Source organism: Colobus angolensis, unplaced genomic scaffold (genome assembly GCF_000951035.1).
Source record: "Colobus angolensis palliatus isolate OR3802 unplaced genomic scaffold, Cang.pa_1.0 Scaffold163, whole genome shotgun sequence".
NCBI classification, from domain to species: Eukaryota; Metazoa; Chordata; class Mammalia; order Primates; family Cercopithecidae; genus Colobus; species Colobus angolensis.
Window position 1 is genome coordinate 2,896,985 of NW_012114744.1, and position 26,373 is coordinate 2,923,357.

Sequence of the window (26,373 nt, forward strand, 5' to 3'; positions counted from 1 at the left end):
ATTTTTCAAAACCCACCTGCAACTTGAATCAAAAGAACTGCTTGTGTGTTTTTAGGGTTTAGTTGTTTTTTTTTTTCCCAAACGCAAATCCTGGAAACCTACTGAGACTCATTCAATCAGTATCTCTAAGACGCGGGCCTGAGACTGTATTTTTAATAAGCATCTCAAGTGATTTTTACATATGCTAAGGTTTGAGAACCACTTCTCTGTAGCTTATATATTATTTTCAGTGTTCCTCAAAGCCAAGTTAGAGTTTCCAAAGTGCTAAGAATCCATTAGATAATCACAGAATTGTCTTTTTCCTTTATAAATCTTGCAACATTGTTCTCATTTCCACAATTAATTACTTAAAACACCAACCAACAAGCAAAAAATGATTAGTCTAACTAATCTTACAAGTTAGTAATGAAGTAAAGGTTTAAAAATAATGTCATAATAATGTTAATAACGAATTATTAATTATAATTCAAATATAATATTTACAAGTATGTACAAAACACTGGTACTTTCATTGTTATCCTTTCATATAAGGTAACTGAGGCCCAGCGAGATTAAATAATATACCCAAAGTCACACAGGTCATATGATGTGGAGCCAAGTTAAAAATATGGGCAGAAAGACTCTAGAGACCATGCTCAGATCTTACATTCCAAGATCCCTGATATTTGAAAAATAAAATAACATCCTGAATTTTATTATTATTATTTTTTATAGAACAGAACTGAAACTAACTCGGAAGGCAGCCTATGTGAGATATTTCAATAGCTCAGCCTTCTTCTTCTCAGGATTCTTTGTGGTGTTTTTATCTGTGCTTCCCTATGCACTAATCAAAGGAATCGTCCTCCGAAAAATATTCACAACCATATCATTCTGCATTGTTCTGCGCATGGCGGTCACTCGGCAATTTCCCTGGGCTGTTCAAACATGGTATGACTCTCTTGGAGCAATAAACAAAATACAGGTAATGTACCATAATGCTGCATTATACACTGTGATTTAAATAATCAGTCAATAGATCAGTTATAATGAACTTTGCAAATGTGCAAAAATATAGAAAAAGAAATTTCCTTCTCTAGGAAGTTATAAAAGTTGCCAGCTAATACTAGGAATGTTCACCTTAAACTTTTCCTGGCATTTCTCTGAACAGTATGATGGATGAGAATGGCATTTTATGCCAAATTACCTTAAAATCCCAATAATACTGATGTAGCTAGCAGCTTTGAGAAATTCTAAAGTTTTCAGGTGATAAGACTCAATTTATATGAAGCTAATTGGATAAACTTGTGTATTATTAAGAAGCAAATAAATGCTTATTATGCTTTTTTGCTGTTTATTTAAATATTTAACCCAGAAAATAAGTCACTGTGACAGAAATAAAAATGAGGGAGAAGGGTGAGCCACTTTTAGGTAGTTCTGGCATTATTTATTCTAGGCCAGAGGTTGCAAATGGTGGCCCATAGACCTAATTTTGGCTCCTAGACCTGTTTTAACCTTTCATTTAAAAAATTTGTATTGGTTGCCCACAATTAAAAATTGGGAGATGTGTCTCTCACACACACACATAAACACACACACGCTCATGTGTGCAACCTCTTTTGAAGAATTGGAATAACTAGTCAACTGTGTCCTCCTTTTCCACAAGCTATGGCAGCTCCCTGCTCACAGAGCACCTGCCCTCTCCAGCTCATCACGCTGTCTTCTCAGCCCCACTCCTTAATTATATCACCTGTTTGGTCCTGAGACTAAGTGAGTTTGAGATCTGTGATTTAGACAAACTGGTGACTCTAGCTCTGAATCATAGTAAGTAGCTCTGGGAATCATCTTGTCTTCTGTTAACCCATTGAGAGAGAAAGAAAGAGAGAGAGAAAGAAAGAAGAAGAAACAGATCTGGGGAAAGTCACTGAATGGGAGCATACAGACAGAGAAACAGATCTGGAAAACCAAACTGGGAGAAAATGAGAGAAACCAAAAGAGAGGTAAAGAGGAGCAGAGAAGAAAATGAAGAAGCGAGGCGAGGACCAGGCTTTTTCATTACTTCTTATGGCCAAGACTTCCGGATGCATGGACTTAATTCTTCCTTATGCTCCTACCTTCCCTAGGGAAACTGATTTGCGCCTCTAATAGAGCCCTTCTTTTAGAATCACAGTTTGATGCCTTAAAACTAGTTATATATCTTCACATGCTTCCTTAACCCACAGAAGTGGTGCTAATGAGGCCTTAAATAAGGAGGGTGCTATTAAGATGAAGACATTCATTTTTTCTCCATCCAATGTTGGATTAAGGCACATTAGTGGGTAATTCAGGGTTGCTTTATAAATTCATCACTAAGGTTAGCATATAATAGTACAAGGAAGAATCAGTAGTATGTTAAATCTAATGTATAAAAAGTTTTATAAAGTATCATATGTTTAGAGAGTGTATTTCAAATATGATGAATCCTAGTGCTTGGCAAATTAACTTTAGAACACTGTAATAAAATTATATTAAGAAATAATTACTATTTCATTATTTAAATTCATATATAAGATGTAGCACAATGAGAGTATAAAGTAGATGTAATAATGCATTAATGCTATTCTGATGCTATAACATGTTTTTGCTCTCTTTTATAAATAGGATTTCTTACAAAAGCAAGAATATAAGACATTGGAATATAACTTAACAACTACAGAAGTAGTGATGGAGAATGTAACAGCCTTCTGGGAGGAGGTCAGAATTTTTAAAAAATTGTTTTCTCTAAAGACCTATTTTCTTCTTTGTGAATCTGGATTTCATCCTGATGGCAAATAAAATTAGAATGATGATATAACTGGTAGAATGGGAAGGAGGATCACTCACTTATTTTTTAGATTAAGAAGTAGAGGAATGGCTGGACATTCATGCTTGTAATCCCAGCACTTTGAGAGGCCAAGGCAAGTGGATCACCTGAGGTCAGGAGTTCAAGACCAGCCTAGCCAACGTGGTGAAACCCTGTTTCTACTAAAAATACAAAAAATTAGCTGGGCATGGTGGCAGACACCTGTAGTCCCAGCTACTCGGGAGGCTGAGGCAGGAGAATCACTTGAACCCGGGAGGCGGAGGTTGCAGTGAGCCGAGATCGTACCACTGCACTCCAGTCTGGGCAACAAGACGAGACTCTGTCAAAAAACAAACAAACAAACAAACAAAAAAATAGAGGAATATTAAATGCAATATAAAAGCTTTTTTATTTCTAAGTCATATAATTTGTTTCATATAACAAATCAGGAAATAATACGGAGATCATAGGTTTTGGAGCTGGGTCTGAATCCTGGCTCTGCCATTTACTTTCTGTGTAATCTAAGTCAAGTTGCTTAACTTTGTGGGCCCTCTGGCTCTCCATGTGTAAAATGGAGAATATTAATATTTACCTTGCAAGTTTGTTGTGAAGACTGAAGGAGACATTGTGGGTAAAACATTCATCAGAGTACCATGCACACAGTGGTTCCTCAATAACCATTAGCTTCTCTGATCACAAGTTCCAGTCCAAAGTGCTTTATATATACCAGTCAATGAAAGGATGTGAGAGAGATATACCAGTGTATTGTTTCCTACCATTTTTAACCTATTTTCATCCACCATTACAAATTCTGTCATACTGCTTGACATAAAAAATATTATCAATGATTTTTAGTCTCTGAAGAGCAATATTTGATTATTGAGCACACCTGTTGTATTTTTAGTTTCTTCTCACTTATATGGGATAGGAGGTATGAAGCCAATGTCCTAGGTCTAAATCTTTCTCAATGTCATACTTTGGATTCATTTATACAAGTAACCCGAGTACCAGTGCTTCATTTTACTTCATTTTTAAAAGATGTAGGTAACAGAGTAATTCCCATCTGCCTAGCAAAATTGTTTTGTATAAAAGTTTGTGGATCAGATTTATTTTACTTTGATTTTAGGAATTTCAAGTGTCTTTGTAGGCATGAAGGAAAAATACGCAGTTTGACGTTTTCCACTACTTTCAAGTCATTATTTTCCTACTCTGGTGCAAAAATCCTCAATTCCTGTCTCACTCCATCTAATTAAATAGGTAGCATGCTTGAGCCCTTACTATGTGCCAGGCACTAGGATAAGCGCTTTATATGTTTTGTCCCACTTAATTCTCACAGCATTTCTATGACCTAAATAAAATTAATGTTTTCATTTCCCTGATAATAAAATGGAGGCTTCAAAAAGTTTAGGGACTTGTCTCAGCTCACACAACTGGCAAAGATTGAAAATGGATTTTGGTCCCAAATGTCATAGGCTAGAGCCCTTTCACTAAACTGTTGTCTTCTATCCGGTGGCATCTTCCTCCTCCAGTCTTTGTCACCTAAACGCTGTGCACCCCTTGATGGCATTTACTTATGATGCTGATGCTTGTTAAATTTCCTGTTTGAGACTTCAATATCCATATAAACGAGTCTTCCAATACTGTACTTAGAACTTATATTTTGTGGTGACTTCTTCAGAAGCTTTCTCTCTTAGTCATATCCTGAGTTTTGTTAGCACCTAGACTTACCTCGCTTTGGAAATGTTGCACTCTGAAATCTCTTTCTCAGCCTGGAATTTCCTAATCTTCCAACTATTTGAGTCTTTTAATTCTGCATTTACTGCCTTTCCATGTCATCAGGATTTCTAGTCTCCTTAATTCTTCCTTTTGTACTCCTGATTTAACCTCTGCTTATTCGAAGAACAGTAATTTCATTCTCTCAGCTGCACTCTCAATTCCCTTTTCCTTTTGGTGATTTTTTTTTTTTCCCCCTGCAAAACACTTACTTTATCAGTTTTGGAGAAGGAAGTGCTATCTGGGAAACAATAGTGCTATCTGTTGACTCTAGTCAACTGTAAGTTTTATACATTTATTTTTTCAACTTTATATGGGTCTATAATCCTTCTTGGGAAATCCTTTCATTTGTCTTTAATTTCCTTTACCATTTCCCTAAAGGCTACTCCAGATTTTTATCACATTCACAAAATCCCCATCCTCTCCCAGGATGTGTTCACCCCCAGTAGATGGCCTTGTCTCCCACAATACATAGAGAAAATAGAGGCCACCATCATATTTGAATGTTTCCAACATCTCTCTTCACCCTTGGAATTATCTTTTTCTTTTTTTGTGTCTAAGAGAAAGATGTATGCTTCCTCTTACCCTTGTCTGAACTATTCTATTTTGCTTCATCTTCTCAGAACAGGGGACCAGCAATTATTCTTCCTCCAGAAGCTTCAACATCTTTTGTCAACTGACTCCTTGTCATGTTTAAATATTTTCAAGTTAAACAATTTCTTTCCTGACTTTTGCTCATGCAACCTCATGCCCAAAACCTTATCACTCTTCTTCCCTTTGCTGTCAAAGCTGTTCTCACATCTTCACTTTTTGTGGACTTCTCCCCACTACAACATAGATTCTGCTATCACCAGTCTATTAAAACTGTTATACTCTTGTAGAATTTATCATTTAATTTAGCTTCAGTGAACCGTTCTTTCCAGATCATTTTGGCCTCAGACCATGACTTCTAAGTCTGCCCTGCCTGCCACTTAAGTCATTATGGGCCACTGGGTCCCCACCTAGGCTTCCGTGTTAGTCGGTTTTCACGTTGCTGATAAAGACATACCCAAGAATGGGCAATTTACAAAAGAAAGGGGTTTAAGGGACTCACAGTTCCACGTGGCTGGGGAGGCCTCACAATCATGGTGGAGGATGAAAGGCACGTCTCACATGGAGGCAGATAAGAGAATAGAACTTGTGCAGGGAAACTCTATTGGATCTTGTGAGACTTCTTCACTATCATGAGAATAGGATGGGCAAGACCCACCCCCATGATTCAGTTATCTCCCACTGGGTCCCCCCGGCAACACATGGGAATTATGGAAGCTACAATTCAAGATGAGATTTGGGTGAGAACATAGCCAAACCATATCAGCCTCCTTCTGATTTTTTATGTTCTCTGTGGGTGACTTCTCTCACACTCAAGTTATATCAATGTGCTGGTGACTCTCAAATGCACATCTCTGGCTTCAGTTTCTTTCTTGAACTTCATACATATGTTTCCAAATTTCCTGCACGTACCTCAGTGTTCTTGTTCTTCACTCCCCAAGCTTCATAAACCCACTCATTTTAGTGTATTCTCCATCTCCTTTGATAGCATCTCTGAGAGGCAAGTCCCTAGTGAGTTATATATGACTCCTCCCTTGCTCCAAACCTGAGAGTAAGTAAAATTCCTATTAACATATTAGGAAGCTGAGGCTTAGATAGTTTAAGTAACTCAAGCATGGTTACACACCTAGCTGGGGCAGAGCTAAAATGTCAGGCTAGGCTTCTATGACTCCAAAGTCCTTTCTCACTCAGCATATCATCACTTATTTTTTTTAAAATAATCACATATATGATTTTTTTTTTCTTTAAGAGACAGAATCTTGCTCTATCACGTGGGCTGGAGTGCAGTGGCACAATCATAGCTCACTGTAACCTTGAACTTGGGTTCAAGTGATCCTCCTGCCTTAGCCTGCTAAGTAGCTAGGGCTACAGGCGCACACCACCATGCCTAGCTAATTTTTGTTTGTTTGTTTGTTTTTTGAGATGGAGTCTCACTCTGTCACCCAGTCTGGAGTGCAGTGGTGCGATCTCGGCTCACTGCAACCTGTGCTGCCCAGGTTCAAGCAATTCTCCTACCTAAGCCTCCTGAGTAGCTGGGATTACAGGTGCCTGCCACTGCGCCCACCTAATTTTTGTATTTTTAGTAGAGACGGGGTTTCACCATTGGTGAGGCTTGTCTTGAATTCTTGACCTTGTGATCCACTCACCTTGACCTCCCGAAGTGCTGGGATTACAGGTGTGAGCTACCACGCCTGGCCGCCTACCTAATTTTTAATTTTTTGTAGAGACAGGATCTCACTACATTGCCCAGGCTGGTCTTGAACTCCTGTTCTCAAATGATCCTCCTGCCTCAGCCACCCCAAGTGCGGGGATTACAGGCATGAGTCATTGCACCTGGCCCATATATATGATTTTTAGTGTATGTAAATATACACATTTATTATATGTAAATGTAAATATAAATATAAATGTGTGGAGTGATAGCCATTGAAATGTTAAACATAGTTCTTAGTGGTACAACTACAGGTGATTTTTCTTATTTCTGGTTTTCTATGTTTTCAAATGTGTCTTCTGTAATCAGAAATAAAAGTTATGGTAACAACAGTCTTCCACTGATACAAGTGCTTATTGGATAAAAGTCCCACTTCTAAGCATGAAACTCACAACTTTTAGGTTAATAGCCTTTGTCACCTTGTCATATACATCTGACCTAGCCACTCACACCATTCCTGAGATATATTTTGTTCCTTTGTGCCTAAATCACTGTGCGTGCAGATCCATCTTCCCGGAACACCTATAGCGATGTCTTAGTCTTGTGAAATCCTACTTACATCCTTCATAGCCTAGCACGCATGTAATTTACTTGGTCAAGGGTGAGTCAGTTGTTCTCTTGAATGTACTCCTATATGACGTGGTGTGATTTCAATTGTAGCACCAAGCACATTGCAATATTAATTCATTTATCATTCTCCCATGTAGGACGTTTGAAGTAGTTTCTAATACAGAGATTATACTCAATAAATATTTATTAGATAAATAAATGAATAAGGGAATAACAAATGCCTTTGTCTCATTTTAAAATACTTTCATTGTTAGCTACCCGTATAATAAAAAACTCAAAGCAGTAGTCTTCAAGCTTGATTGTTTATGTATGCCTTAAAAGAATTTTGAAAACCTATGTACCCCTGACACACTTTTAAGTTAACTTATAAATAGTTCAACATAGTTTTAAGTGGAAATGATGTAGTTTCATGTGTATTTTGCACTGTGTAAGTATGCTACATGGATTTCTTCAAAACCTTGAAGCTGCAGTTTCATTGCATTCAATTTATGGAAAATAAATGAATTTATGAAATTGGCTTTTATTGTCAAGTCAATCAACTAGATATAACTTGCTTTCTGTCAGGAAAAGTCTGACTTTAAAATACAGATAATTAATAACTATTAATTACTTTATTAAATTATTAAAATTAAAATAATTAATTTGTTAATTAAAATGCCTTATTCCCCTACTCATTTCTGGAATTTGACTCTAAGAATAGATAAGACACATAGATTGCCTTATGTTTGAAATCTGGGTGAAATAAGATACTGCCTCCTTCAGTATTTCTGCCTTTGCTTTTATGGGAGCCTCTTTCAAGAGAAAGTCATTCTCTCATGGTCCCCTTGTTTGAGTCTCAGAGGTTTTTCTACTCCAGAAAGTTCCACGTAGTAAGACTAGTACTATACTAACTTGCATGGTAAGTGAGAAGGCTGTCTGTATAAAATGAGGGAAGGACTCATGAGAGGGAAGTAGGTCAGGAGAAATGATAGATTCTCAGGCAGGTTAATTTTAGGAAAGAGTTAATAGAGTCCCTTAAAACAAGATGCATCTGCTTCCTCCTGATCAATCTTTAGGACTGTTTACTTTGATTTGAAGACCACTATGCTAAAGCTTCCCAAGGGGGCAATAGTGAGGCAAGGAAGTTTTAAAAGGGAATTACTTCTTCCTAGCTACTTTTGTGAAATGAATTTATTTGAATCATCTGGCAATCTCTTCATATTTATTTTCAACAATAATTGCTTCAAGAAATGCTCTGAGCTTCTCAGAGGAGGATGCTACGAAGTGTGATGGAGTAGAATTCAGATTTGGGTTGTGACTTAAAGCTATGTGACTTTAGTCAGTTAACTGCTGAGTCACAGTCTACGGCTTTGAAAGAGGAGGATTATAAAATCTATCTCATGTTAATGCTGAAGATTAAGTAATAGTGTTTATGTACCCAGCTTATAGGAGAAGAGGGTGTGTGTGTGTATGTATGTATTATGTATTCAGTCTTTACTTAAATTAAAAAATCTTTAACTTGATAATGGGCAAATATCTGAATTTTGGATCATGTCCTCTAGAAGCCATATGCTATATAACTATGTACTATAAAGTAATAATGTATACAGTATAATGGATCATGTGCCATGTGCTTTTCAAACTAATCATACATAAAACAAGCATTTATTGAAAATATCTGACAAACTCATCTTTTATTATTGTGTGTGTGTGTTTTGTTTAACAGGGATTTGGGGAATTATTTGAGAAAGCAAAACAAAACAATAGCAATAGAAAAACTTCTAATGGTGATGACAGCCTCTTCTTCAGTAATTTCTCACTTCTTGGTACTCCTGTCCTGAAAGATATTAATTTCAAGATAGAAAGAGGACAGTTGTTGGCGGTTGCTGGATCCACTGGAGCAGGCAAGGTAGTCTCTTTTATTCTTCACTATTAAGAACTTAATTTGATATCCATGTCTCTTTTTTTCTAGTTTGTCTGTAGTGCTGAAAAGTATTTTTGGAGAAATTCTTACATGAGCATTAGGAGAATGTATGGGTATAATGTCTCGTATAATAGAAATTATTCCACTGATAATTTACTGTAGTTTTTTATTTCCTCATATTATTTTCAGTGGCTTTTTCTTCTACATATTTATATTTTGCATCACATTCAACACTGTATCTTGCACATGGCAAGCATTCACTAACTTTATTGAATAAACGAATCATCCATTTTACCCAGTCTTAACCAGAACAGACATTTTTTCAGAGTCGGTCCAGGAAAATCATGACTTACATTTTGCCTCAATAACCACATAAGCAAAAGGTCCCCATTTTTGTTAACATTAGAGTTTTCAGAATAGATTTAGATTTGCTTATGATACATTATAAGGAAAAATTATTTAGTGGGATAGTTTTTTGAAGAAATACATAGGAACGTTAATTTATTCAGTGGTCAACCTCTTCTCCATATCCCAACCTAAGAACAACTTAACCAGGCATATTTGGAGACACATCTGAAAAAAACTAGTAGATTAGAAAGAAAACAGTCCAAAAGGACCAAACTTCATTGTCAGGAGAAGAGAAGACTTTGTAGCGATCTTTAAGAACATAACCCATTGTGTAGATAATGATAAACACTTGCTGTCTTTTACTATTGAGAAAATAAATTTAAAAGACGTGAAAGAATCAAATTAGAGATGAGAAAGAGCTTTCTAGTATTAGAATGGGCTATAGGGCAATAGGTATTTGCTTCAGAAGTCTATAAAATTGTTCCTTGTTCCCATTTGACTGTCATTTTAGCTGTGGTACTTCGTAGAAATGTAAGAAAAAGTTTAGTGGTCTCTTGAAGCTTTGCAAAATACTTTCTAGAATTATACCCAATAATCTAAGACAAACAGAAAAAGAAAGAAAGAGAGGAAGGAAGAAAGAAGGAAATGAGGAAGAAAGGAAGTAGGGAGGAGGGAAGGAAAGAAAGAGGGAAGTAAGAGGGAAGCAGTGCTGCTGCTGTAGGTAAAAACGTTAGTGAAAATAGAAATTGAGAAAGACTCCTGAAAGGCGATTATTTATCAGTATCTAAGATGAGGAGAACCATATTTTAAAGAATTGAATATGAGACTTGGGAAACAAAATGCCACAAAAAATTTCCAGTCAATAAATTTGGTGTCAGGCTGGGTACAGTGGCTCACACCCGTAATCCTAGCACTTTTGGAGGCAGAGGCAGGTGAATTGCTTGAGTCCAGGAGTTTGAGACCAGCCTGGGCAACATGGCAAACCCCATCTCTACAAAAAATACAAACAAACAAGCAAAAAAATAGCTGGGTGTGGTGGCGTGTGCCTGTAGTCTCAGCTACTTGGGAGGCTGAGGTGGGAGGATCACCTGAGCCTGAGAGGTGGAGACTGCGGTGAGCCATGACTGCATCACTGCACTCTAGCCTAGGTGATAGGCTAAAAAAAAAAAAAAAAATTGGTGTTCACAATGATAATAATACAATTTGGTTGTTTCTATCTCCAGTTGTTTTCCTGCATATGAAACAGGCTTTTAAAGTAGCTGGAATTGTGCATGTTTTCTTACATAAACATTTTCTTTCTTAAGATGTTATTATTTTTCTTCTGTACTTGTATATTGTTACTAGCAGTTTCACTATTAAAAACTTATACCCTAGGAGGGGCTGATACTAAATAAGTTAGCAATGATCTAAACAAGGATGTTTATTTATGAAAAGGTAGTAATTGTGTTTGATAGAATTTTTAAAATTAATTCTGCATATGTCTTCAAGATCAATTTTATGATAGATGTGCAAAAATAGCTTTGGAATTACAAATTCCAAGACTTACTGGCAATTAAATGTCAGGCAGTTTTATTAAAAATTGATGAGCAGATAATTACTGGCTGACATTACAATTACATCTTATGGGAAGCAGCTATGAAGGCAGAGTCAGAGGAAAGCAGTGGTCCCTTGGGAATATTTAAAAACTTCTGACAAATGGAGTTTACCAGCTCAATCTAGGAGGTTGACTTTTAGTAGTATTAGGAATGGAACACTTTGTAGTTGTTTTTTTTGGACAAAAGATCTAGCTAAAGTATAAGATTGAATAATTGAAAATATTAACATTTTAATTTAAATCTTACCCACTCAATACAATTTGGTAATTTGTATCAGAAATAACCTAATAATTCTTCTACTTCTATAACTTACTCTAATATGTTTGCAGAGATTTTATATAAAGCTCTTCAATATAACACTGCTTTCAGGAGCCAAAAATTGGATGGGAGGAGCCTCATAAATGTTGAATAATAGGAGTTTGATTAGATAAATTTTGGTGTAGTTCTATAATGGCATGCTATTCAGCCAATAAAAGGGCTCTTAAAGAATGACTGTGACAGATGTATATGATATACGCAAGTGAATAAAGAGTTACAAAATGTTATGGACAAGTTACAAAATGTTATGTACATTATGATCCATTTTTCATAAAATCATATGTGTATGTATATATGTGTCTGAAAGGATAAATTTATCAAGTTGTTATCTCTGAAATTTTGGGTGTATTTTATATTTCTAGATTTTCTGTTACTTTGTTACTTTACTGATAAAGTAATAACATTGTTAACTTTTATCACTCTCCCCCTATTCATAATCATCTAGGCTGCAAAGGGACTATGTCTTCTTTATTTTTATATTCCAAGGACTGTCAACAAGTGCCTAGCACTTGACAGGTATTTTATAGAAATTTAACTGAATATCTTTAGGAAATAGATTTTTGTTTGTAGTTGTTCTAGCCTACATTAAGTGTCTTGCACTTATGAAACTTCCTTGAATTATTTTAGTGAAGCAATATTAGTATAGAATTTCGCATCACAGGATGCTCTTGAGTGAAACCTGGCTTGTGGCATCTCACCAGTGTGTGGGAACTTTCAGTCTTTCTGTTGTCCGCATCACAGCTGAAGCAGTGCTGTTGCTGACAATTCCTGACACCACCTTGTCTCTATTATCTATCATTGCCTCACTATGGTACTGAGTTTTAGCTTGTTCTTATAATAACTGGGACTCATATGTGTAGAATAAGCTATTAGCTCATGTTTTTGCTTGCTTTTTATACAGAATACATGTCTGCAAAGAGTTTTATCAATGTTTTGGAATTTTGGGAGATACGAAGTTAAATGCATCATTGAATATATATACATACACACACACACATATATATAGACATGATACATGATTTATTTTATTTAATTTTTAAAATTTTATTCTTTTTAGAGATACTCTGTCACCCAGGCTAAACTTCAGTGGTGTGATCACAGCTCACTGTAACCTTGAACTCCTGGGCTCAAGTGACCTTTCTGCTTCAACCTCCCAAAGTGCTGGGATTATAAGCATGAGCCACTGTGTCTGGTCCAATATGTATATATATATATATATTTTAACCTGGATCATCAGAACTATATTGTGTTTGGGTTTATAAAGCTGTACTATGTGAAAATACCACTTCTAGTTTTAATTTTGTACAAAACAATTTTATATATAAATGAGGTATTTTAGATTTTTTTCCACGTAATGAGAATTATAAAATTTACTGAAACAAATATCAAACAGATGTCTGTTACTTGACCTTCCTTTCTTCTGAATATATTTTAGGTGATATTATTTATTAAAATTTAAAAATGAAAATTAAAATATATAAAACCTTGAAAATTCTTCCTCTCTTTACTGTCTCTCATTTGTCCATTTTCCATTCTCCTGCATTCCCTCATCCAACCAAGGTAGCCAACCTAGGTGATTATTTTTAGTATCTTTCCAGAGATGTTTATATATGTACACATATATATACACACATATACACACACATATATATACACATATATATAATCAATATATATTTTTATTGTTCCCCACCTCTCTTTTTATGTAACAATATGCAGAGTTTTGTTTCTTGCTTTTCCCACTATCTTGGACAACTTTCCATATTCAAAGCACAGAGGACTTGCACATACATACACACTGCTGAATATTTGTGTCTCTTCCCTGCCATTCATATGTTGAAATCCTAACTCCCAAGGTGATGGTATTGCAGGGTGGGGCCTTTGGGAGGTGATTAGTCCATGAGTGTAGAGTTCTTAGTAAATGAGATTAGTGTCTTTTTAAAAGAAGCCTTAGAGAGACCCTCACCCCTTAGAGACAACCTCACCCCTTAGAGAGACCCTCACCCCTTTCTGCCATGTGAGAACACAGCAGGAAGACAGCTGGCCATCCAGGAATCAGGAGTCTCTTAGCAGACCCAATCTGCTGGCACCTTGATCTTGGACTTCCCAGCCTCCAGAACTGTGAGACATAAATTCCTGTTGTTTATAAGTCACACAGTTCATGGTATTTTGTTACAGCAGCCTGAACAAGGATACACACACACACACACACACACATTTAAATAGATGCATAGTATTCTATCATACGGATGAATATTCTATGATCAAATGAATCACTATTGATTGACATTTGGGTTATTTCCAATATTTTGTTAACACAAGGAACAACACTATAAATAACTTTATATACATACCATTTAGCACATCTGCAATTGTATCAGTAGGCTTCTTATAAGTGGTTAAGCATTTGTGTACTTGTGACTTTGGTAGATGTTGTCAAATGTCCTTCCCTGAAACTTGTACCAATTCATACTCATGCCATACACTCTATATAAGCGTGCTGATTTCCCCACAGTGTTACTAACAGATGATATTATCTAATTTTAAAAGTTTCTTCTCTTATAGGGAAAATAGTATGTCAATGTATTTTTAACTTGCATTTCTTTTATTATGAGTAGTGTAAGATATCATTTCAACTTATACACAGGAGGAATTTCTCTCTATATAAAGTGATCCTAGAATCATAATGAAAAATATCACCAACTCATTAGGAAAATGTACAAAGCATTGAATAGATATTTCATCAAAAATAAAAATATAAGTGGCCTTTAAACATTGAAAGGTAACATTTGAACAAAGACTTGCAGGAGGTGAGGGATTAGGGAATGTAGACTCTGGGAAGAGTCTTCAAAGTAGCAGGTGAAGCAAGTGCAAAGCTTTCAGATGGGACTAGCTATACCTGCCTGGTTTGAAGAACAGTAAGGAGGTCACTGAGGCTGGCATAGAGTAAGACAGGAAGGGTAGAATACTGTCAGAGAAGTAATCAGTGGTGGAGGTAGGGGGTAGACCATAAAGTGCTTCATAAAGAGTAAGGCTTTTTTCTCTGGGTGAGATTAGAGGCCACCAGAGAGTTTTAAACAGAAGTAACAGGGCCACTTTGGCTAATGTTTTTAGGCTATTCTATAGGCAGACAAGGGAGGAAGCAAGGAGATGAGTTAGGAGTCTATTGTGCCAATTCAGGCAAGTGATGATGGTGGCTTGATCCAGGTAGTGGTGGAAGTAGTATAGTAGGAAGTGATCAGATTCAGGACATGCTTTGAAGGAAGATCCAATAGAATTAATGGATAAGTTGAACAATGGCATATGAGAAAAGTCATAGAGGAGCCAAGGATGATTCCAAGCTTTCTGGACTGAGTAGCTGGAAGGATAAAGGTACTATTTTACTAGGAAGATAATGGGAGAAACAGGTTTTGGATGGAACTTGGTTTGGGGATATTAAGTTTGAAATGCCTATTTGACATCCAAATAAAGATGTTAGTTGGATGTACAAGTCTAGTTTCAAGGAAGAGGAGGCTGGTAGTGTGAAGATGGGGATGGATGAGATTCCAAAGGAAAGAGGGTTGATAAGAAGAGAAACGGGTCTAGGGGTTAGCCTAAGGGCATTCTAAGTATTTGAGGTTAGGGAGGTGGGTGAAGAAAATCCAATAAAATAAAAGTCTGAGAAGATAAAGCTAGTGAATGAGTGTGGCATCCTGGAACCAAACTGATGTCAAGGAGAAGGGTGTTATCAACAAGGTCAAATGCTCATTCATCAAGTAAGATGAAACTGTGATAATTAACCACTGTCTTTTGAAATATGGAGATAACTCGTGACTTAATGAAAGCAATAGTAGAGAAGGTCAGACTTGACCAGAATGAAATTGAAAGAATAAGAGGAAAGAAAAGACCAAATACAGACCACCCTTGATGCCTTAATCTTTTGATATACTCTTGGTGTCTACTCGCTAATACAATTGACCCTTAAACAATACAGGCTTGAACTGCATGGGTACACTTATTTGTGAATTTTTTTTCAACTAATACATTGGAAAAATTTTGGGAGATTTTTGACAATTTGAAAAAATTCACAAACTGTGTAGCCTACAAATATTGAGAAAATTAAGAAAAAGTAAGATATGCCATGAATGCATAAAATATATGTAGACACTAGCCTATTTTATCATTTACTACTATAAAATATACACAATCTACTATAAAAGTTAAAATTTATCAAAACTTAACACACACTAACACTTACCCTACCTGGCACCATTCACAGTCAAGAAAAATGTAAACAAACATAAAAAGATAGTATTAAATCATAACTGCATGAAACTAACTGTAGTACATATGGTACTACTGTAATAATTTGGTAGCCACTTCCTGTTGCCATTACAGTAAGCTCAAGCGTTGTAGGTAGTAGGCATTTAAAACACCACGTGATGCTAATCATCTGCATGTGAGCAGTTCTCTTTCCAGTAAATTGCGTATTGCAGTAAAAAGTGATCGCTAGTGATTCTCACATATTTTTCATCATGTTTAGTGCAATGCCATAAACCTCGAATAACATCAAGCAATCCATACAAAGTGCCATTAGTGGTGCTGTGAGTGCTCCCAGGAAGCACGGAAAAGTTGTAACAGTACAAGAAAAAAAGTTGAATTACTTGGTATTTACCATATATTGAGGTCTGCAGCTACAGTTGCCCGCAATTTCGAGATAAATGAACCCAGTATAAAGAGTATTGTAACAAAAGAAAATAAAATGTGAAACCATCAGTGCAGCTATGCCAGCAGGTGTGAAGACCTTGCACTTTTTCCAAAATACAAACTATGAAATATGTGTTAATTGGCTGTTTATGTTATCGGTAAGGTTTCCAGTCAGCAATAGGCCAGAAGTAGTTAAGTTTTTGTAGAGTCAAAAATTATATGTGGATTTTTGACTACACTGTGGTTTGGCACCCCAACCTTCATGTTGATGAAGGGTCAAAGGTATATTATTTATTTTTTTGTATTTATATTCATAAATAAGATTAAATCTATATTTCCAAGCAATCTTCATAAGCTTTTGTTATTAATATTATTATTATTATTATTATTATTGAGACGGAGTCTTACTCTGTCGCCAGGCTGGAGCGCAATGGTGCGATCTCGGCTCACTGCAACCTCTGCCTCCCGGGCTCAAGCAACTCTCCTGCCTCAGCTTCCCAAGTAACTGGGACTACAGGCACGCGCAACCACATCGGCTAATTTTTGTATTTTTAGTAGAGACGGGGTTTTACCATGTTGGCCAAGATGGTCTTGATCTCTTGACCTCGTGATCCGCCCGTCTCGGCTGGGACAAAGTGCTGGGATTACAGGCGTGAGCCACCGCGCCCAGCCATTAATATCGTTACCCAATAAAAAAAATCCGGAAGCTTGTCTTCTTTTCCCCTGATTCTGTAACAGTTTAAATAGCACTGGAGTTACCTGTTTTGAATTATTTTTTTTCCCAAACGGTCCCTTATGAGTTTTCTCCCTGTTTTATTTATTTCAATTTTTATATTGTATTTTTGCAACTCCTTTGATGATACTTTTCTTCCTGGTTAGGTTTCTACTAAAACCAAACAAGCTTTCCATGAATTAGCTTTTAGATTTACTTATTAGTTTAACTGTTCTGTTGTATTGTAACTCATTAATTTATAATTTTATCTTTATTAATTATTCTATTTTTCTTCTGCTTTTTTGTTGTTTTTCTAGTTTTTGAGTTAGATGTTTGATGCTTTTTTAAAAAGTTGTGCATTTTCCTCTGGGTAATACTTTAGCTATATATTATGGATTCTGATATATAGTGTTTCTATTACATTGTTTTCTAGAAAATCTGTAGCTTTGTTTTATATTTGTTTCCTCTTTGACCTAAGATATCCTAAGGGAAAGTTTAACATTTTCCAGAAAGAAAACAAATTTTCTTTGTTTTCCAAGAATGTTGTTCAAATTATTTCTACTTCTTGGAATTTTTACCATTTTTGTGTATCCAGTAAATAGTCAATAATTATACTTGTTCTCTGACCACATAAAAGAATGTATTTGTGTAGTTTCTATTAATAGATTAGAGTTCAACTCAGATATTAAATGTACTTCATTATTGATGATATTTAAGTCTTCTACATCTTCACTTATCTTTTTTCTACTTGCTTTGTCATTAACAGATAAAGTTGAATTAAAGGCTTCTACTACATACGTTTCTCCCTGTTATTCCTTATAGGTTCTGTAATTTTTACTTCAAGAATATTGCTTTTTAAATGTAATGTGTAGATGCTTATACTTACACTCTAGCATTATAAAGATCCTTTTCTTTTTCATTGAATGTATTTGGGCCTACATATGTCTAACGTGAAAATTATAGTCCTTTTGTTTTGTTTCTTTGTTTGTATTTACAGTTTTAAGTTCTATTTTCAACCTTTATGCATTCTTTGCTTTAAGTGTGTCTCTTTTAGTTAGCATAAGGTTAGGTTTGTCTTTAATTTCATCTGAAGTCTTTTCCTCTTAATAGATGGGTTAAGCCAATTGAAAAATAAAACTGACTTATATACTTTTATTTCAAGTATGTCTTCCACAAATATTTTTGAATAGATTAGCTAATATACTTTGGAATTTGTTTAAAAAAAGTTTTTTTAAAAAAATAATTGTGGTGAAATGTACATAACATAAAATTTTCATTTTAACCATTTTTAAGGGCACAGCTCTGTGGCATAAAATATACTCACATAGTTGTGCAACTATCACCTCCTTTTGATTTTTATTTACTAATTTTGTAAATTTGTTTCATCTGAGTTGTCTTACTATGTTTTGTTTTATGTTTTTCATTCTTTTGTTATGAAGTCACTGTATTGTCTGTAGGCTATGTGTATCTGTGAATGTGTGTGTATATGTGTGTATTATGGTTTTTAAAAAAGTCTATATTTATGTTCCAGTGGCAATACTTATGCTAATAACTTTATGTTAAATTTTTCATTCTATGTGACTCTAGTTCACTAATATGAGCTCTGATAAAATCAGTGCTTTTTCAAGGTTAGGAGATCGAGACTAGGAGATCGAGATCATCCTGGCTCACATGGTGAAACCCCATCTCTACTAAAAATACAGAAAATTAGCCGGGCGAGGTAGCGGGCGCCTGTAGTCCCAGCTACTCAGGAGGCTGAGGCAGGAGAATGGCGTGAACCCAGGAGGCGGAGGCTGCACTCCAGCCTGGGCGACAGAGACTCCGTCTCAATAAATAAATAAATAAATAAATAAATAAATAAATAAATAAATCAGTGCTTTTTCTTCCTCTGCTGCCTCCTTTCCTTCTACTCAATTTTAGTCAGTAGTATTATCTTTTTGCAGATTTATCGTTGTATTGTTAAATCTGCTTATGCTTGTATTACTTTATTTATTAGCTTTAAATGATACCTTTTGACTTTCAACTTTTCTTGATAAAGTAATCAGCAAATTTCCTTTACACTCCACACTTACACCCCATTTCCTTTGTTTATTTGGTTTTTACTTCTAACTTTTCTTATTGTCGGGCATATAACATATTTAAGCTTTGTTCTTCAACTCTAATTCTGTCATTAGTTTTAATTTTTGTTCACAGTTATACACAGTTATATAAATCTTTGTTCACTGATAGTCCTGTTGTACTATCATCTCTTAGATAACTGTATGCTCCAAGAAAAGCTCATGGGAACAATATTACCTGAATACACCTCTATTACCTAATCTCTACCTAATAAGATGAAGATAATGAATCTACTTTGTAGGATTTCTGTGAGGATTAAATAAATTCATATGGTTAAAGCACATAGAACAGCACTCAACACAGGGTGAGCACTCAGCAACTGTTAGCTGTTACTAACCTTTGCCATTCTTCTTCCAAACCTATTCCAACTATCTGAATCAAGTGCCCCTTCTCTGTGAACCTCTATCAAAATAATTGTCACACTGTATTGTAATTGTCTCTTTTACTTTCTCTTGTATCTTTTGTGCTTAGTAGAGTACATGGAACAGGAAGTATTTTAAATATTTTCAATCAAATTAGTTAATAGAATCTTTAAAAATAAGAATATACACTTCTGCTTTGGATGATAATTAGGGGCAAGTGAATCCTGAGGGTGATTTGATAATGACCTAATAATGATGGGTTGTATTTCCAGACTTCACTTCTAATGATGATTATGGGAGAACTGGAGCCTTCAGAGGGTAAAATTAAGCACAGTGGAAGAATTTCATTCTGTTCTCAGTTTTCCTGGATTATGCCTGGCACCATTAAAGAAAATATCATCTTTGGTGTTTCCTATGATGAATGTAGATACAGAAGTGTCATCAAAGCATGCCAACTAGAAGAGGTAAGAAACTATGTGAAAAATTTTTTATTATGCATATGAACCCTTCACACTACCCAAATTATATACTTGGCTCCATATTCAATCAGTCTATGTGTGCTTATGTTTCCTCTATGGGTAAGCTACTATGAATGGATCAATGAATAAAACACATGACCTATGCTTTAAGAAGCTTGCAAACACATAAAATAAATGCAATTTATTTTTTAAATAATGGGTTCATTTGATCACAATAAATGCATTTTATGAAATGGTGAGAATTTTCTTCATTCATTAGTGAGACAAATGTCCTCAATGGTTATTTATATGGCTTGCATATAAATGATATGTGGTATCTTTTTAAAAGATACCACAAAATATGTGTCTTTAAAAATATACTCCAAAAATTATTAAGATGATTTTAATAATTTTAATAATACTATTGCCTAATGGAATGAGCATTGATCTGCCAGCAGAGAATTAGAGGGGTAAAATTGTGATGATATTGTATTCCTGGCATTGAACAAATAACCATATAACTTCTAGTGACTGCAGTTCTTTGATGCAGAGGCAAAATGAAGATGATGCTATTACTCATTTCACAACAATATTGGAGAATGAGCTAATTATCTGAAAATCACATGAAGTATTCCAAGAGAAACCAGTATATGGATCTTGTGCTGTTCACTATGTAAATTGTGTGATGGTGGGTTCAGTAATTACTGCTGTAAATGTTAGGGCAGGGAATATGTTACCATGAAGTTTATTGGCAGTATACTCCAAATCATATTTCTGAGTCAAAAGCAATATCTTTGATAGAAGGCATTTGCAATTCCTTTATATAATCTTTTATGAAAAAAAATGCAGAGAAAATAAAATGTAGTTAAAAATACAGTAACCAAAAAAATGGAAAAGGGCTAACTGTGGATTAGATAGAAATGGCAATTCTTATAAAAAGGGTTGCATGCTTATATGAATGGCTCTTCATGTATATACTCAGTCATTCAACAGTTTTTTTTAGAGCCCCATTCTTATTTTTTATACACTTTGACAGCATAATGAAAAGAAAAGCTATCCTGCAAAAGTTTTAGACTTACTTCAGAGAGGATATACTTCATTCCTCAAAAGGCCTTCTTCCAGGAATAGTATTTCATAACCTGGAGGTTGGAAAAATCTGGATTTTTTACAAAAAAATCTGAGTGTTTCTAGAGGACACAGATATTTGTCTAGGAGGGGACTAGGTTGTAGGAGTGGTAGTACCTTGCAAGATAAATCATGGGCTTTATTTACTTATGAGTGGAAAAGTTTTGGAAGGTGCCTTGCAGATTTTTTTTGTGTTAAGTATGTGTTTTCCCATAGAAATCAATTTATAAATGGTGGTTTGATTTCCTCAAGTCAACCTTTAAAAGTATATTTAGCCAAAATATAGCTTAAATATATTACTAGTAATAAATTTAGTACTGTGGGTCTCTCATTCTCAAAATGAGCATTTACTAATTTCTGAACACTGTGCTAGGTCCTGGGAATACCAAGTTGAATAAGCCATAGTCTATTTTCTGAAGAGTTTATAGCAGAGTCCCCTGTGTTAATAATGAAGGATTGTGTGGTATGTGAATAATATATCAATAAGGTTGTTAAAAATAATGAAAAAAGGAGAAGAGGAAGAACATCTTTTTTTTTCTGATTGCATGGGCATCCTTAAAATTATTTTTGAAGTGTACAATTCAGTGTTTTTTTTAGCATATTGACAGGGTTGTATGATCATCACCGTATTTTTGGCCCCTTGAAAAGAAATCCTGTGCCCATTACCATTCAATTACCATTCCTTTGTAGCCAAGTCTCTCCCATTCCAGCTTTAAGCAATCACCATCTACTTTCTGTCTCTATAAATTTGTCTCTTCTGGACACTTCACATAAATGAAATAATATAATAGGGGTTTTTGTGCCTAAATAAGCTTCTAAAGAAGAGGTTAAGGAATCATCATTCAGCAAATATTTATTAAGGCTTGCTATATTTTATACAGTGTACTAGGAGTTGGAGATGAAAATATGTGTAGAACATGAGTCATATACTTCAGGGGTTCGTGGACTAGTGGAAAAGACAAACATATCAATAACAAATCAAACTGGTGATGTAATAGGAAATGACAGAGGCATTTTTACAGGAGTAAAAGGAGGTAGCATGGACTCTGTCTGGGTCTGCATGATGTGAAGAGTAACCTCCTTACACAAAGAGGCACAAGGCTAATGTCCTCTGATAGAATGATTCACCATGCAATTCTAAGGGTGACAAGAATGAAACTTAGGGCCTTGAAGGAATATTTTGATTATGAGCTGCCAATAAAGTAGAGTGAAGATTAGATTGATGTGAAGAAGTGGGAGATTAATGAGTAAATGGTCACTGGCTTGTTGAGAAGATTAACTGAGATGTACATTTAATGTACCTAACACAACATCTTGTACAAAGTAGCCATTCAGTAGAGACTAGCTTGTATTATCTCCCTTTGAGGTGAAGAAAACTGTTAGAAATAGTATTTCTTCTACTTATGCCTCCCTTTGAGGTGAAGAATACTGTTAGAAAACATGACATGGGAGAAATACCCCTGAGAGCCAGTTCTTGTTAGTGACTACTGTGCAGAAAAGATGGAGGTTGGTGTAATTAAGGAAGGAAAGTCATGAAGCCAAAGAATTATGAAAAAGTATCAATATGAATTTTCATGATATGAATTATGAAAAAGCATCAATATGAATTATGAAAAAGCATCAATATGAATTTTATAACCACAAAGTGGTTATAAAAGATAATTATAAGGATGGTCACTTATAAATATCATAGTTGTTCTGTGTGATACAATTTACAGAAGTTGGTATATCATGTGGAAGAAAACAGCATAGGATCCTGAAGGTCTGAACTGTGGCCACACTGGCTCCATGCTCAAGAAATGGCAATGGGGTTGGGAGGTGATTCCACTTTATGTCCCTTTCAGACACATAAACATGACTTGTGTGAGTACCTTATGCCAGACGCTATTCACTGTGTAGTGAGCATGGTGGGTATGAAACGACAACTTTATTATCTTTTCTGTCAAAGAACTTGTAGGCTGGTTGGGGGAAAGAGACCATTTCAATATGAAGTGCTGAGCTAGAGCTACCCTTAGGGCACTACAGAAGCCTAGTTGATAGTTTTTAGCCTGGCTAGACAGTTCAGGGATCTCTAAAAGCAGACACCTTGAAGACTGAGTCAAAGACAAAAAATATATTTTGGACAGAAGAAATTGTATGAACAGAAACATAGGACATGAAACTACTTGGTTGCTGCAGGGTATCATCAGGATAGAACCAGATAGAACCAGAGTGTAAATAAGCCAAAAGGCCATGTCATAGAGACCTTGTATAGCAGTCTCAAGAATTTGATTATGGAGAGCTTTCATCAGGAGATGATGTAATCAGCTTTGAAGTGTGGATATATCACTGACTGTGACAGTGAGGAGCAGAATTAAGGTGGACATGATCAGAAGCTTTGTGAATAGCAGAAAGAATATAGATTTTGAAAGCTGACAGACCTGGGTTACTGAAGAAAGTTACTTAACCTTGCTATGTCTTGAGTTTTATCCTCTGCAATATGGGGATAATACTGCCTATTTTGTAGAGTTTTGTGGATTATTCTGGCATATATAATATAAAATAAAAGTTATTATTATTATTGGCGGTACTATTTGCTATTCTGACTAGAAGGAGAAAGACTAATAGGAAGCTATTTCAGGAATCCAGATATGGTCATGATGGACAGGAAGAGACAAGAGTTATATAGAGGAATTCTGGGAAGATAAGAAATGTCATGTTTATGTACTATTTGCATCCATCAGAAAAGGCATCAGGAAAAATGATCCTTTAGGAAAGAGTGATTTTTTTTCTTCAAGAAATTAGAAGAGGAGAGAAATTGGTTTAAGATTAAGGACTCCATGCATAACAAAAATTGGGAGGGAAGACAGGTAGAAATGCTATGGGGTTAGGAAGGAAAAATGCAGAGGTGAATTACTTAGAATTGAGACATCTGATCAAGACAGAGGGATCACAGCTTTTACTAACAAAGTACTAGCGGAGGATGCCACTAGGTGAGGTTTAGTAAATAATTGTTGACAATAGGCTGCATTTAAAAAACTAAACAATTTATGCTTCTTCTTTGCCTAAGTGTCAAATAAAACATTCAGCTTTTTATTTCAAAGTATCTCTGAGTCCCTGTTCCCTTTTTTGTTCTGCTGACTTTTGTAACTGATTTAGGCTTCCTTAGTCATCTTATGATAGAAAAAATCACCCAGGCATTTCCTACATTTCTTGTATTTTTTAAAAATGTAATGGATGTAATGAATTTTAAGCAAATGTAACGAATACAATGAGTAACTTAGTATATGCTTTTCTTCTCTATACTGAATGTTTCATATATGTTCTTTTCTATGCAACTACATGGTCAATTCCTTGAAAATATCAACTCCAAAATCTTTATTTTGGTATACTCCATGTAGCACATTGAGAGAGTATTAAACTCTTGTTGGATGACTGTTTCAAAAGTGTTTTGAAGTAGGCATGTCAGTTGCAAAAATTTTGCTCAGCAAATGTTCTGTCTCACAGTCTCAAGACATTGAGCAGATGATTACATGGCAGCATGTGATTGCTGGGAGTAACAGATAAAAGTAACTGAAAGTGCTCAGTTATCTTGATAGTGAAAATCAAAAGTGTCCCCTATTTTCTGTGACTTAAGAGTTTCCATTTTTGTGTCTTTGGTATTGTTGTTAAATAAGTGTTCTCATCTTTGAAAAGGCCAATAAGAATTCAATACACTATAATGCCTGTGTGCCAAATGCAGGTGCCCTTTTTTTTTTTTTTAAGTGTGGAGGAGTTTTGATCATAAGAACTTGAAATACCTACAGAATCCTTTATGTATTTCTATGTGCTGGTGCCAGCACAAGAATCCCTCAATATGTTCTCCATGGAGCTCCGTTCACCAAATGCAAACATTCATGATTCAGTATGTTTTCATTTTGACTGCCAAAGTTGATCTGTTTCTTAATATATTACATCTAGACTTGGAACTGGAGATGAGAACAGAATATTATCTTCCTCATTTTTGTGTTTTTGTTCAACTCTAATGTCTGCAAAGTACTTGCGTATGTAATGATCCTTGATGTCATAGGAGCAGGCAGGTAAGTGTAAAGTTGTCTGGATAGGAGAAAGCATGCACAACATATTTCACATAGTTTTCTGATTTCAGTTTGTTTTTGGAAATTATTCACTCAGTGAGATAGCTTAAAGACGTTATCACGGGGAAGGGCATGGAGATAGTTCTGTGTTGATAGAAAACTTGTAATGTACAGCCACGAGTGACGAGTCAGGTTCGGATTCTTCACCTTCGGTCCTCCTCTTTTATAAACAGCTCCAAGTTCTGTTTTACATATTCTACTTTAAATATAGGTTATAGAAGAATGAATTTCTAGGCAAAGTGACACTTATTTTAAAATACTATTATGTATCTCTGTGCCCATTAACTTATCCTACCATTTTTCTTCCCCTGTGTCCAAACCACCTTTAGAATCTCCTAAATATTTGTAGCTTTTGTAAACAGCACTGGAGACTTTGCTAGTTTAAAAGGAGAAATCAACATAACTAAGCCCTAGTTAATACTTTTGGAACCACGTAATGGTCTTCATTAAGTAAGTGTCTGTCATGACAGCCATTACATATACATTGTAATAAAAATGTATTTACTGTGTAAGTTGAAGAAGGTAAAATCTGGATGTAGTTTCTAAACTCTGCTTGGCAGTTTTATACTTAAGTCACTAGAAGAAAAAAAATTGGGAGGGAAGCTGATAAGAATTTACTGAAAGAAAAAAATACTTGGGAGGGAAATTGGCAAGAAGTATGAAAAAGCTTGGGAGGGAAGTAAGCAAATAAATGAGTTAATGACTGTTCTGGAAAATAAATTCTATCATGCAGATATCACATGACTGATTAAATTTGAATTTGACCTCCTGCTTTCCAGGTCTGGTAAAAACTAACCTGCAAGAACTTGAAACTTAACCTTTGAATGGTCAATCCACCACCGTAGGAGAATTTATGCTCATTCAGTTGGGAGAACCGAAAATAAAAAAGTATCATAGGAATTAACATTTGCATTCAGTAGCCAAGACATAATGGACATCTAAAACAGGAATTTGAGGCCAGGTGTGGTGGCTCATGTCTGTAATAACAGCACTTTGGGAGGCCGAGGTGGGTGGATCACAGGAGGCCAGGAGTTCAAGACCAGCCTACTAAAACACACACACACACACTAGCCAGGCATGATGGTGCACGTCTGTAGTCCCAGCTACTTGGGAGGCTGAGGCATGAGAATAGCTTGAACCCAGAAGACGGAGGTTGCTGTGAGCTGAGATCGCGCCACTGTACTCTAACCT

General features: G+C 35.5%; 1 protein-coding gene across 1 annotated transcript in view; it reads left to right on the forward strand.

Annotated features, from left to right (window-relative positions):
* The window catches only part of CFTR (cystic fibrosis transmembrane conductance regulator (ATP-binding cassette sub-family C, member 7)), a 185,041-nt gene that overhangs the window by 52,254 nt on the left and 106,414 nt on the right, over window positions 1–26,373 (forward strand). Inside the window, exons 8-11 of the mRNA XM_011937379.1 lie at window positions 715–961; window positions 2,617–2,709; window positions 9,148–9,330; window positions 19,757–19,948. Coding sequence (XP_011792769.1) covers window positions 715–961; window positions 2,617–2,709; window positions 9,148–9,330; window positions 19,757–19,948 — 715 coding nt within the window. The remainder of the gene's footprint in view (window positions 1–714; window positions 962–2,616; window positions 2,710–9,147; window positions 9,331–19,756; window positions 19,949–26,373) is intronic.